This window comes from Rana temporaria, chromosome 6 (assembly GCF_905171775.1).
Source record: "Rana temporaria chromosome 6, aRanTem1.1, whole genome shotgun sequence".
In the NCBI taxonomy this organism is placed as follows: Eukaryota; Metazoa; Chordata; class Amphibia; order Anura; family Ranidae; genus Rana; species Rana temporaria.
The window spans coordinates 198018979-198032843 of NC_053494.1; the positions used below are offsets into that span (position 1 = coordinate 198018979).

Sequence of the window (13865 nt, forward strand, 5' to 3'; positions counted from 1 at the left end):
GAGAGGCGAGAGTTAGAGAGGTGGAGAGTAAAGAACAGAGGAAAGAGAAAAGGAGAGTAGATGAATGGAGGAGAGGTAAGAAGAGCAGAGGAAAGGAAAGGGGGACAAAGAAAAGAGGGGAGAGTGTTGGAGAAGGGAGAAGAGAGGAATGGAGATAAAAGAGGAGATCGGGGGGAGCGGAGAGGAGCGCAGAGGAGAGGGAGGATGCGGCAAATAAGGGATGAAAGAGTGGAGAGAGTTAGAAAGGTGGGGAGGAAAGAGGGGAGGAGAAGGAGGTAAGAGAGTGGAGGAGAGGGAAAAGGAGAGTAGATGAATGGAGGAGAGGTAAGAAGAGCAGAGGAAGGGAAGGGGGAATAAGGAAGGGAGGGAAAAAGGGAGACAGTTGGAGAAGGGAGAAAAGAAAGTTGGAGATGAAAGAGGAGGGGAGCAGAGAGGAGAGGTAGGAGGAGAGACATGGAGGAAAGGTGAGGGGATAAAAGGAGAGCAGAGGAAAGGGAGTAGAGGGCAAGGTAGGGAGGAAAGAGAGGCGAGAGTCAGAGAGGTGGAGAGTAAAGAGGGGAGGAGAGGGAAAAGGAGAGTAGATGAACGGAGAAGAGGTAAGAAAAGCAGAGGAAAGGAAGGGGGGGCAAAGAAAAGAGAAAAGAGGGAAGAGTGTTGGAGAAGAGAGGAATGGAGATGAAAGACGAGAGGAGGGGAGTGGAGAGGAGCGCAGAGGAGAGGGAGGAGGGGGAAAAAGGGAAGAAAGAGGAGAGAGTTAGAAAGGTGTGGAGGAAAGAGGGGAGGAAAGGGAGGTAAGAGAGTGGAGGAGAGGGAAAAGGAGAGTAGATGAATGGAGGAGAGATAAGAAGAGCAGAGAAAGGGAAGGGGGGGATAAGGAAGGGAGGAAAGATGGGAGAGAGTTGAAGGGAGAAGAGAAAGTTGGAGATGAAAGAGGAGATCGGGGGAGCAGAGGAAAGGAAAGGGGAAGAGTGTTGGAGAATAGTGTTGAGCAGAATACGCCATATTCGATTTCGCGATATATCTCGAATATATATTCGAATATTCGAGATATATTCGCTAAATTCGAATATTCGTGATATTTTATCGAAATTAAATGATTGCGATTTTTCGCTATTGCGAATGCGAAAATAATTGCGATTTTTTGATAACTGCGGTAGGAGCACTCTGATTGGCTCAGAATATTCGTGATATTTTATCGAAATATCGCAACATGCGAATGCGATATTTATTGCGCAATTTCGAGAAATGCTGGAGGAGCGCTCTGATTGGCTCAGAATATTTGTGATATTTTATCGAAATATCGCAACATGCGAATGCGATATTTACTGCGCAATTTCGACAAATGCTGTAGGAGCACTCTGATTGGCTCAGAATATTCGTGATATTTTACAATACAAAATAATTGCGAATATTCGGCAAATGCGGAAGGAGCACTCTGATTGGCTCAGAATATTCTTGATATTTTACAATACAAAATAATTGCGAATATTCGGCAAATGCGGAAGGAGCACTCTGATTGGCTCAGAATATTCTTGATATTTTACAATAGAAAATAAAAAGTGTTTTGCATTGGTGGTGATTCTTTACTCTATCCATCTGTCACAGCCGTTTGTCAATCAAACACCTTGAAGATTGAACACGTTCATGCTGCATGCTTTGGACTTTTTTTCACTTCACATATCAAAGACATTTTTATGAAAGATTATTTTTCTATTATTGGGACTATATTTCTTTATATATTTGTTTCACTGTGTATTTCACAAGTTATTTGCGCTTGCTTATTTTATAATTTGCCCACATGTCTTGTCACTAGACATATTTTTTATTCTTGTAGAGCGACTCCATTTTCTGTCTTGTATTAAATTATGTTGTATAACATTTTTGAGTTGCTGCTGTATTCTCCCCTTTTTTTAAGGTATGCGCAAAGCCCCCCCCTTTTGCATCAGAGACAATCAGAGTTCTCCTACCACAGTTATCGAAAATTCGCAATCATTTTCGCATTCGCAATAGCGAAAAATCACATTTTTTTTTTTTCAATTTGGCAACATAAAAGGATCGCCTCAGCTTAGCTACTCGGCCCAGGGTCTCTAATCATACCAGCAATGCTTTTAGACGTCAATAGGATGTGACCTGTTTTAAAAATCAAATTGAAAAAATGCGAATATTCGGAATTGCGAATATTCACCGCGAAATTCGAAATATATCGCGAATACTCGAATATGCCATATTCGAGCCGAATATTCGCAATACGAATATTCGTGAGCAACACTATTGGAGAAGGGAGAAGAGAGGAATGGAGATAAAAGAGGAGATCGGGGGGAGCGGAGAGGAGCGCAGAGGAGAGGGAGGATGCGGCAAATAAGGGATGAAAGAGAGGAGAGAGTTAGAAAGAGGGGAGGAGAAGGAGGTAAGAGAGAGGAGGAGAGGGAAAAGCAGAGTAGATGAATGGAGGAGAGGTAAGAAGAGTAGAGGAAGGGAAGGGGGGCTAAGGAAGGGAGAGAAAAAGGGAGAGAGTTGGAGAAGGGAGAAAAGAAAGTTGGAGTTGAAAGAGGAGGGGGGCAGAGAGGAGAGGTAAGAGGAGAGACGTGGAGGAAAGGTGAGGGGGTAAAAGGAGAGTAGAGGGCAAGGTAGGGAGGAAAGAGAGGCTAGAGTCAGAGAGGTGGAGAGTAAAGAGGGGAGGAGAGGGAAAAGGAGAGTAGATGAACGGAGAAGAGGTAAGAAGATCAGAGGAAAGCAAGGGGGGAAAAGAAAAGAGGGAAGAGTGTTGGAAAAGGGAGAAGAGAAGAATGGAGATGAAAGACGAGAGGAGGGGAGTGGAGAGCAGCGCAGAGGAGTGGGAGGAGGGGGCAAAGAAGGGAAGAAAGAGAGGATAGAGTTAGAAAAGTGTGGAGGAAAGAGGGGAGGAAAGGGAGGTAAGAGAGTGGAGGAGAGGGAAAAGGAGAGTAGATGAATGGAGGAGAGATAAGAAGAGCAGAGGAAGGGAAGGGGGGGATAAGGAAGGGAGGGAAAAAGGGAGACAGTTGGAGAAGGGAGAAAAGAAAGTTGGAGATGAAAGAGGAGGGGAGCAGAGAGGAGAGGTAAGAGGAGAGAAGTGGAGGAAAAGTGAGGGGATAAAAGGAGAGCAGAGGAAAGGGAGAAGAGGGCAAGGGAGGGATGAAGAAGAGGAGAGCTGTATAGAGGAAAGACGACCACAGCTGTGGAAGGATATACTTGATGGATATCAGCTTTTTTTTAGGTCTATAACTGTCTATGAAGAAAGGGAAAGGGAAATATTCTGAATTTCCTTGGTTATCTCCAATTCTTTTAAATAAATAACTAGTTTTTATGTTTTATTTCCTAGCTGAATTCCGTTTTAAACTACAAGTACATTTTACTCTTCCTAGGCTTCCACCAACTCTTTCTCAGACTAATTTGTTTGGCGATATTCTCATGCACGAAGTCAATTTGGTATTGAACATTTTAGAAGTACGGCTTACCTCTGAATTGTATCCCCGGCCCGCAGGATTCGGCGCCTCCCGCTATGCTCTGTCTCACGTAGTCTGGCACAAGGACGCACTGACTCCAGTCTTGAGGTTTCCACCTGTGAAACATTACAAGGTAGGTCTGTGAGAACAGGTGCGTAGACGTGTAATTGTGTTTTCCTCCTGATTGACTTGCAGATTGGGAAATGAATTCTCATCAAATCGGTGGACATTCGCCGCTAAGGCTAATTCTCATTTAATTGTGAAAAATAAACCAGCTGCATGCGTGCGGGAGAAATAGATTTCGCAGCGCTGAAGATCGAAAGTTAATTACATTTTTCTTGTCATTCATTTTCCAAAATATGGTATTATTGCTCTTTCCCTGCTGGGTGGAAAGTTGATTTTTCCATCTATAGTGACGTTAATGTAGTGAAGACATATTGAGGCTGCTTTCTTCCAAGTAATTCAGACGTCCAGAATTTCTTTATTAGAACAATGCTAATAAGTTCTACAAATTCAGATTTCCGTTATCTTATTTTCACTTAAAGGGTCAGTCCATCTCTAAAAATGAATCCGTTTTTTAAAGACCAAGAATAGCAAATTCTCAGTGGTCACAATTTTTAAGTTAATAGTGCAGTGTATCTATATAAAATAATTGCTCTTGCTTAATTTTTATATTGCATTAAAGCACAGATTATCCACTTCAGCCCTGGAAGAATTGGCTGGCCAATGACCGGGTCATTTTTTGCAATTCGGCACTGTGTCGCTTTAACTGACAACTGCGCGGTCGTGCGACACTATACCAAAACAAAATTAGATTTTTTATTTTTTCTGCACTATAACCAAAAATAGAGCGACAATTTTGAAAACAAAACACAATATTTTGTACTTTTTGCTATAATAAATATCCCCATTTTTTTTAAAAGAAGGTTAATTTTTTTTCTCAGTTTAGACCGATATGTATTCTTCTACATATTTTTGGTAATAAAAATCACAATAAGCGTATATTGATTGATTTGCACAACAGTTATAGCGTCTACAAAATAGGGGATAGATTTATAGCATTTTTTTTTTAAATAGTAATGGCGGCGATCTGCGATTTTTATCGGGACTGCGACATTATGGCAGACACATCAGATACTTTTTACAAATTTTTGGGACCATTGGCATTTATACAGCGATCAGTGCTATAACAAGGGGTTAATTGTGTTCCCTCGTGTGTTTCTTACTGTAGGGGGATGGGACTGACCTAGAGGAAATGACACATCGTGGTTCCTAGTAGACATGTGAATTTGTTTTCGTCCGAATGCATTTTCGTCCTAATTTCACATATTTTCGTTATTGTTTTAACAAACGAAAATGAACATGCAGAATCCGAAATATCTGACATAAAAAAAATGCTTTATTTTTGTTTTTGTTGCTACAACAGTTCGATATAGATAGAATATTCGACATTACGCTGACAATAGCAATCTGTGTCTATCGAACCTGTGGTCGAATGCACCTAACCTTAGCGGAGGTTCCACCAGCATGTGACGTTCACACGGAGACTTCACCAACATGACGTTCACACGGAGACACCACCTGAATGTGACGTTCACACGGAGACACCACCTGAATGTGACGTTTACACGGAGACGCCATCTGAATGTGACGTTCACACGGAGACACCACCTGAATGTCACATTCATGTTGAGACTCCACTATGTCATCAATCTCTTAAAAGATTCTCATAAGCAGATTCTGAATCACCGACTATCAAATACCTACGATGTATAAATTGGCTAGGCCACCTAGGGGGCAGCTTTATCTTTACGCCGGCGTACCTCTTACATAAATGGCGTATCTTTACTGCGACGAGCAAGCGTACGTTCGTGAATCGGCATATCTAGTCATTTGCATATTCTACGCCGAACTCAACGGAAGCGCCACCTAGCGGCCAGCGGAAATATTGCACCCTAATATACGACGGCGCAGGCCGTCGTATCTTAGCTAGGTTTAAGTGTATCTCAGTTTGAGCATACACTTAAACTTACGACGGCGTATCTACTGATACGCCGGCGTAACTCTTGGTGAATCCAGCTAATAGAGTGCATAGTGGTTTAGCTTAATCATAGACTTAATGGATAGCACTTCTGCCTTGAAGCACTAGGGTCCTTCGTTCCAAATCCCAACCAGGGCACCACCTTTATGGAGTTCTCATGTTCCTGTGCTTGCAAGAGTTGCCTCCCACACTCCAAAGACATGCTGGTAGGTTAATTGGCTCCTGTTTAAATTGGCAATGCATGGTGGGTTTAAAATAAAAATTCCATGTATGGATATTTGTAACTGTGCATGTAACTATGCATATACTACACTTATGGGATCTTGTACAGTTTGAAAATCACGGTTGTAGGAACAGCTACTACAGTGATCTACACTATCATCTGTGTCCTGTGCTAAGCGGCTGCCCTACTGGATTGTAAAAACAGGAGGTCAGCCACTGGACAGGGGTGCCATTCAGAGGAAGCTTTGCATTTTATCAATGAATGAAAAGCATTCTTTGATTGGGCCAGGTGGAGATTGTGATGTCACTGCTCCACCCGTCCACTTGGTACAAATCAGAGAATACAGCAGGGCTGCCATTTAGCACAGGACCCAAAAGTTAGTGGAGATGACTGAAGTAGTGTTTACTTCAGTGGCAGCTGTTTTTTTTTGGGGGGGGGGGGGGGAACTATCACTCGTCTTTAATTATAACTTAAAAAAAGTGTCTCTGGAAGATATTTTAGGCTACTAATGTCTCCTTGAGGTCTTTCTAAAGCCAACACTTTCATTTTATATTATTTTGGAAAGGGTTAAAAATTGGTTATAACCCATGTCAGTTTTTTTTCGACATCTGTATTCCACAGTGGAGATTTCCTTCACCACAGGAAGTAGGAAAAGTATTCTCCAAAGCGAGGGACATCCCTTTTTAGATAGTTGTCACCTGGACAAGCATTCCCGTAGGAATATTTTCCCTTTTTTCAAATTACGGATACCCCATAATTTTCAGTCCCAGTGACAGTGGTTAGCAGGACAATTAGAGAAGGTGAATCTCCCTAGCTGGAACACAGACATCAATACAAGCCTATGTGTAATAGGTCAAAGAGGGTGCCAAATAAAAAATCCTAAATAGTCCAAAGATTTTATTGTTCAGCTGGTACAACAAGCAGGACAAAAGACAGACAATGCCTTTGTGGAGGCCACACAACCCCCCCCCCCCCCTCATCAGGGCTGGTGGAAAAGTTTAAAATAAACTTAAAAATGATAACACATAACTGCTACTAAAAATTAGACATGTGCACACTGAAATATTTTGTTTCGGAATTTCGGTTTCATCCGAAAAATAAAATGTATTTACTCCTGAAATTTGTTTTTATTTATTTTGTTTCGTTAAAAAATGCATTCGTCCGGAAATCCAAATTAATTAACGTTGAATCTGTCATTGAAGGCTTATGGTCTGTCTAATGTTCTAAGAAGATTTAACAAAGCAGCTAAACTGTATGACGCCGCAATCGTACATTTCCGGTCGAATGCTCCGCCCACAAGCTATAGTAGATTTCTAATGTTGTATGACTAGCAATAATTATATTTATTAATTGTTATTACTAGTCAACCAACATATAAAATCTTCTATAGCCTATGGGCCGAGCATTTGACCATAAATATCCGCTCGCTGTGATCGTATGTTTTTAGCTGCTTCTTCATATCTCTATAATGTCTAATCTTTTTTCTTGTTGAATAATCTTGGACTAATAGAGTTAGGTTAGGCACATTCAACAACGGGTTCGATAGACACAGATCGCCATTGTCACCGTCATGTCGAATCTTCTATCTATATCAAACTGTTGTCGCAACAAGACAAAAATAAAGCAGTTTTTATATCAGATCTTTCGGATTTCAGATTCTGCACGGTTGTTATCGTTTGTTAAAACGAACATGAAAATCCCAGAAATTCGGACAAATATGCATTCGAACGAAGACGAATTCCCATGTTTACTAAAAATACACATGTATAAAAGAAAAATAAACTCCTATGGATTTTTCATTTGGCACTGTATTTGGCCCCTTATACTTGGATTTCTCAACTAGGGCGAATGTCCTCTCCTGGTCTGTGTGGTGAGCTGCCAAATACAGGCCAACTGGACTCAAGTAATGACATGTCCAGCACCCCTCTACTACCGTGTTTCCCCGAAAATACACCCTACCCCGAAAATAAGCCCTAGCTGGATTATTGGGGTGGGCTGCAATATAAGCCCTACCCCGAAAATAAGACCTAGTCAATCTCCGTGATTTTTTTTTTAAATGCTTGTTATTGTTTGCCTTTTGCTGCTACCGGTATAAATAAGAAAAACGTGTTTGCACCCACTGCTGCCCCGCCGGAGGTCCTCTTCTCTCCTCCCGGCTGATGCTGCCTCCTGTGCGCGCATCAGCCAGGGATCTCGGCTAATGGGAGAGCTACCGCCAATCCCCTCCGCCCTCTCCAAGCCTTGTTCCTGCTCTGCTTTCCTGATTCGGCGAGACGTCCCGACCAGGAAGTTGCCGGCGCACACGTGAGTGGAGTTAAACTACACAGTGGAGCTGAGATACCACAAGCCCTCCACAGCTTCGGTTCCCCCTTCCCATCTGTCTCCCGTGGACCGGGTAAGAATGTCATAGCACAGACGTGCTGCCTCTGGGCTCCATACGCCCCCTCCCTCTGCCAGTGGAGCTGTGCCTGTGGGTGACAGGTGCTGTACACTGCAAGGTAGATTGACTGTGTAAATTCCATCACTACACTGATCCTGCTTGTCAGTTACATTATTTACAACACAGAGGATTGCTGGAATTTTTGCGTGTTCATAGCAATAAATATTACTTTGTGTTCACTATTGCATGGACAAAATAGGTATAAATCTTCCTAATTATTGCAGCCAACCATCGATTAATTTTCTCGATTTTTTTATTGTATAATTACTTTTCCAGTCTTTGGCGACAAACTTGTTTTGTTGTTTATACCATAAATAAATAAGCCCTACCCTGAAAATAAGCCCTAGTGTGTTTTTGGTGACTAAAATTAATATAAGACCCGGTCTTATTTTCGGGGAAACACGGTACTACCACTTGAGAAATACAAACCTGACTGTGGTTCTAGCCCAGCCTTTCTCAGATGAACCATTGAAACCCTGGACTGGAACTTTCTGGTCTCAGGGACCCCTGCTAAAAATGACTACATCTATAACACATAATACAATATTGTGATGGTCACTGGGAAGAATGCTCTTTAAATTTGTGGTCATTGGGAAAAATTATTCCTTACAGATAAAAAAAAGATAAAATAAAGTCAGTGGAAACCTATTTGAGAGGTAGCATTGTGCATTGTGAATGCCGACACCCCCACTAAATGATCTCCTTGCAAGTGAGACAGGAGGAGTTGCCTACATTGTGCAGGGTGGTATTAGAGGCAGCTGGGTGCTTTAGCTTAATACAGCAACAAAAGTAAGATATGTGGAAGATGGTGGAGCCTTTCAGGGGTGGGGATGGGTGAAGTGGAGCGGGAGTCGTATGCAGAGGTCAGTGCTGAAGAGGGGTGAAGGTAAGATGTGGATGGGAGATGCAGAGGTAAGCAGCTGTGGAAGAAGGCTGAACTCTGGTCTCTGTGTGTAGCGCACTCCGAAACTCTGCTCTCTGTATGCAGCTCAACCCCTGAATTCTGCACTATGTGCATAGTACACCCCCAAACTCTGCATGTAGTGCATCCCTAAGCTCTGTACTATGTACCAAGTGCACCCCTGGGGGGGGGGCTGTTTTAGGTGGTTGTGGCTGAGTTTCTGCACCTATTTTCTGAGAAAAAAAGTCCTGTTCATCTCTTAAAGGGGTTGTAAAGGTACAATTTATTTTCCTAAATAGCTTCCTTTACCTTAGTGCAGTCCTCCTTCATTTACCTCATCCTTTGATTTTGCTTTTAAATGTCCTTATTTCTTCTGAGAAATCCTCACTTCCTGTTCTTCTGTCTGTAACTCCACATAGTAATGCAAGGCTTTCTCCCTGGTGTGGAGTGTCGTGCGCGGCCCCTCCCTTGGACTACATGAGAGTCAGGACGCTCTCTATGTTGCATATAGAGAAAGGAGCTGTGTATTAGTGGGTGTCCTGACTCTCCTGTAGTCTAAGGGAGAGGGCGAGCGCGACACTCCACACCAGGGAGAAAGCCTTGCATTACTGTGTGGATTTACAGACAGAAGAACAGGAAGTGAGGATTTCTCAGAAGAAATAAGGACATTTAAAAGCAAAATGGAAGGATGAGGTAAGTGAAGGAGGACTGCACTAAGGTAAAGGAAGCTATTTAGGGGAAACAAATTGTACCTTTACAGCCCCTTTAATTTCCTGGTAAATGTGTCCTCTGAAATTCGTGAAAAAAGCACAAGCTAGCTGCCATAACTTCCATAAGAATGACAGAAACACATAACTGTCTCTTTTCTATCCTTCCTTTGAACACATGATTTCCCTTTCCTTGAAGAAGACAAAATGCCAAATAATTCCTCAGGTGTGACTGTTTCATAAAACTGCAAGATCAGTTTCGTTGTCTGAAGACTCCAGGGATGGAGATGAGCATCAGACTTTTCTCTATATGTCAGTTCCGTCACCTTCCGACATCAGAGCACCTTTGTACTTAAACACCTTTTTTTTTTTCTTCTGCCATTTAAGATGAAGTGGGACTTGAATCACAGATATTGATCGGCCAGCAGACACATTTATAGCATAGTCACATAGTAATATGCAGGCAGCCCGTCTCCTGCTACTACCTCTCTTGTCATTATGGAACAATCACTACGGGAACAAACACAAATATATTTCCAAATCTATACATCGGAAAGCAGCTTAATGGGTTTTTTCTCTTCTTCACAAGAAAATTAGAAGCAATTGTATTCCCTGGCTTGAAGGAGTAGATGGTAGTTTAATGTCTGTGTGTATTTCGATGGCTCATGTGCAGCAGCTTATGAAAGTATAGAGGTGAGATAATTATAGGAAGCGAGCTAAGTGAAATAAACGTCTTCAGCTTATCTGCTTGAGCAATCAGGCGGCTCCTTTGCCTGACAAAGAGCCATGGTAAGCTGAAGGAACGACAGGAGCCAGTGGGCCCCCACCAGCAGTGTTTGGGCAGTGCAAGAAGGGTTGTATTGTGAGTTTCATAGACCAGCCGACCTAAAGTCGTATAAAACCCAAAAGCAAACATTTATTATATTGCAGTTTATCATTTCTTAGATGTGGTGGCTGCATTTGTTTTCATTTTTAGCCTTTCTTTCTTCTATTTGCAATTTTTACATACAGTAGTTACATTGGTTCAGCTTGGACACCATAGGGTATACCAGAGGTCTCCAAACTGCAGCCCTGGGGCCAGATGCGGCCCTTTGCTTGCCCTTTTCTGGCCCTTGGGGCACCATTCCATCCACTGACACCAACAATGGGGCATATGGAGCACTATCAAAAGGACACAATACCTTCAATTGATACCATCAATGGGCTACTATTCCTCCCACTGACACCAACAATGGGTCACTATTACTTCCACTGACACCAACGATGGGGCACTATTCCTTCCACTGACACAAATGATGGGCCACTATTTCTCCCACTGACACCAATGATAGGGCAGAATTCTTTCCATTGACACCAACAATAGGTCACTATTACTTCCACTGACACCAACGATGGGCCACTATTCCTTCCACTGACACAAATGATGGGCCACTATTTCTCCCACTGACACCAATGATGGGGCAGAATTATTTCCATTGACACCAACAATAGGGCACTATTCCTTCCACTGACACCAAAGACAGGGCATGGTTTACTCCCACTGGACACCAGGGCATTTTCTACTCCCACCGGCCCTAGTCTGGCCCTCCTAAAGTCTGAAGGACAGTAAACTGGCCCTTTGCTTAGAATGTTTGGAGACTCCTGGGGCCGGATTCAGATAGGTTAGCGGATCTTTAGATCCGCGTAACCTATCTGATTTACGATCCGCCGCCGCAAGTTTTTGAGGCAAGTGCTTAATTCAGAAAGCACTTACCTCAAAACTTGCGGCGGCGTATCGTAAATCCCCCGGCGGAATTCAAATTCCGCTGCTAGGGGGCGTGTACAATTTAAATCAGGCCCATCCCCACGCCAATCGAACAGCGCGTGCGCCATCCGCAAATTTTCCCAGCGTGCATTGCTTCAAATGACGTCGCAAGGACGTCATTGGTTTCGACGTTAACGTAAATTAAGTCCGGCCGTATTAGCGAACGACTTACGCAAACGACGTAAAAAATTCAAAACTCGGCGTGGGAACGACGGCCATACTTAACATAGGATACGCCGCACTTACCCCTCCTATAGCAGGGGTAACTTTCCGCCGGAAAAGGCCGAACGCAAACAACGTAAAAAAAAAGCACTACCATTTAACCACTTAAGAATCGGAAGGATTGGCCCCCTTAATGACCAGGCCACTTTTTGAGATACAGCGCTGCGTTGCTTTAACTGACAATTGCGTGGTTGTGCGATGCTGTACCTTAAAGCGGTGGTTCACCCTCAGTGACACGATTTTACCATCGAGACAGGCATTGTAGCGCGAGCTACAGTATGCCTGTCCCGATTTTTTTACCCCCGTACTCACTGTGTACTCGTACATTATAGATTTCGGCTCCCGCGGGGAATGGGCGTGCCTATGGAGAGGGAGGATGATTGACGGCCGGCCCTGGCACGTCACTCTCCCCGAAGACAGCCGGAGTAGGTCTCGGCTCTTCACGGCGCCTGCGCACAGGCTATGCGCAGGCGCCGTGAAGAGCCAAGCCTATTTCGGCTATTTCCGGAGAAGCGTGACGCGCCAGAGCCGGCCGTCAATCATCCTCCGTCTCCATAGGCACGCCCATTCCCCGAGGGGAGTCAGTATCTTCGATGTACGAGTACACGGTGAGTACGGGGGTAAAAAAATCGGGACAGGCATACTGTAGCTCGCGCTACAATGCCTGATTTTATGGTAGAAGAAAAAAAAATTTTTTTTTGGGGTTTATAGGGTGAACCCCCGCTTTAACAAAATTGATGTCCTTTTTTTCCCCCACAAATAGAGCTTTCTTTTGGTGGAATTTGATCACCTCTGCGGTTTTTATTTTTTGCGCTATAAACAAAAAATGCAGACAATTTAAAAAAAATTTTTTTTTTTACTTTATCCACCAAAAATGTCGAAAAAAAACCCACAAATTTCTTAATCAGTTTAGGCCTATATGTATTCTACTACATATTTTTGGTTAAACAAATTGCAATAAGTGTATATTGATTTGTTTGCGCAAATGTTATTGTGTCTACAAAATAGGGGATAGATTTATGGCATTTTTATTATTATAATTTTTTTTACTAGTAATGGCGTTGATCAGCGAATTTTAGTGAGACTGCGACATTGCGGCGGTGAGGTTGGACACTTTTGGCACTTTTTTGAAACCATTGACATTTATACAGCGATCAGTGCTATAAAAATGAACTGATTACTGTGTAAATGTCACTGGCAGGGAAGGAGTTAACAATAAGGGGTTAAATGTGTTCCCTGGAAGGTGTTGCTAACTGTTCAGGGAGGGGACTGACTGGAGGAGAGAGATTACTGTTCCTAATCACTAGGAACAGGAGATCTCTCTCTCCTCCCCTGTCAGAACGGGGATCTGTCTGTTTACATTGACAAACCCCCGTTCTGGCTCTCTGTGGAGCGATCGTGGGTGGCCGGTGGACATCGTGGTCGCCGGCCATGCGTATTGGCTCTAGCGTCTCCAATAGCTCTTAAAGCGTCCGACATACAATGATGGCGGTTCGTGCAGCTGTGCCAACATGCCGCAGTACACCTGCGGCGGCTAGTCGGCAAGTTGTTACAGAACGCTTTGCATTTTCTGAATGAATGCAAAGTGTTCTGTGATTGGACGAGGTGGGGAGGTGATGTCACAATCTCCACCTGGTCCAATCGGGAAATGCAAACCATTCTCTGAATTGCACCCTTGTGCAACGACCGACCTCCAGTATTCACAATGCAGTGAAAACAGTCCACTCAGTTGGAAAGCACCAACCTTTGGCGCTGGATCTGTAGATTCACTTTGCGGGCGCCATTTATTATTTCAGCTTGTAAAAGGCGCGGATGCATTTTATTGATTGTGGACACTGTGTTCAATATCCATTTATCATTTACCTTTAGCACTTGATTTATGAACTTTTCTTAATTGATCACAAACACAGATCTTTTTTATCTATCTATTTATTTATTTATACATATCTGAAAATTAATTTCATTATTGATTTATGTACACTGAAGGATTTTTCATGGTGAATTTATTATCAGCATTGATGAATTTATATGATTATATATTGATATAAGGATAGATTTCATTA

General features: G+C 43.0%; 1 protein-coding gene across 1 annotated transcript in view; it reads right to left on the minus strand.

The window, feature by feature from the left end:
• Positions 1-13865, minus strand: part of THSD7B (thrombospondin type 1 domain containing 7B) — a 714750-nt gene that overhangs the window by 283626 nt on the left and 417259 nt on the right. Inside the window, 1 exon segment of the mRNA XM_040358054.1 lies at positions 3477-3580. Within this exon segment, the coding sequence (XP_040213988.1) occupies positions 3477-3580 (104 nt within the window).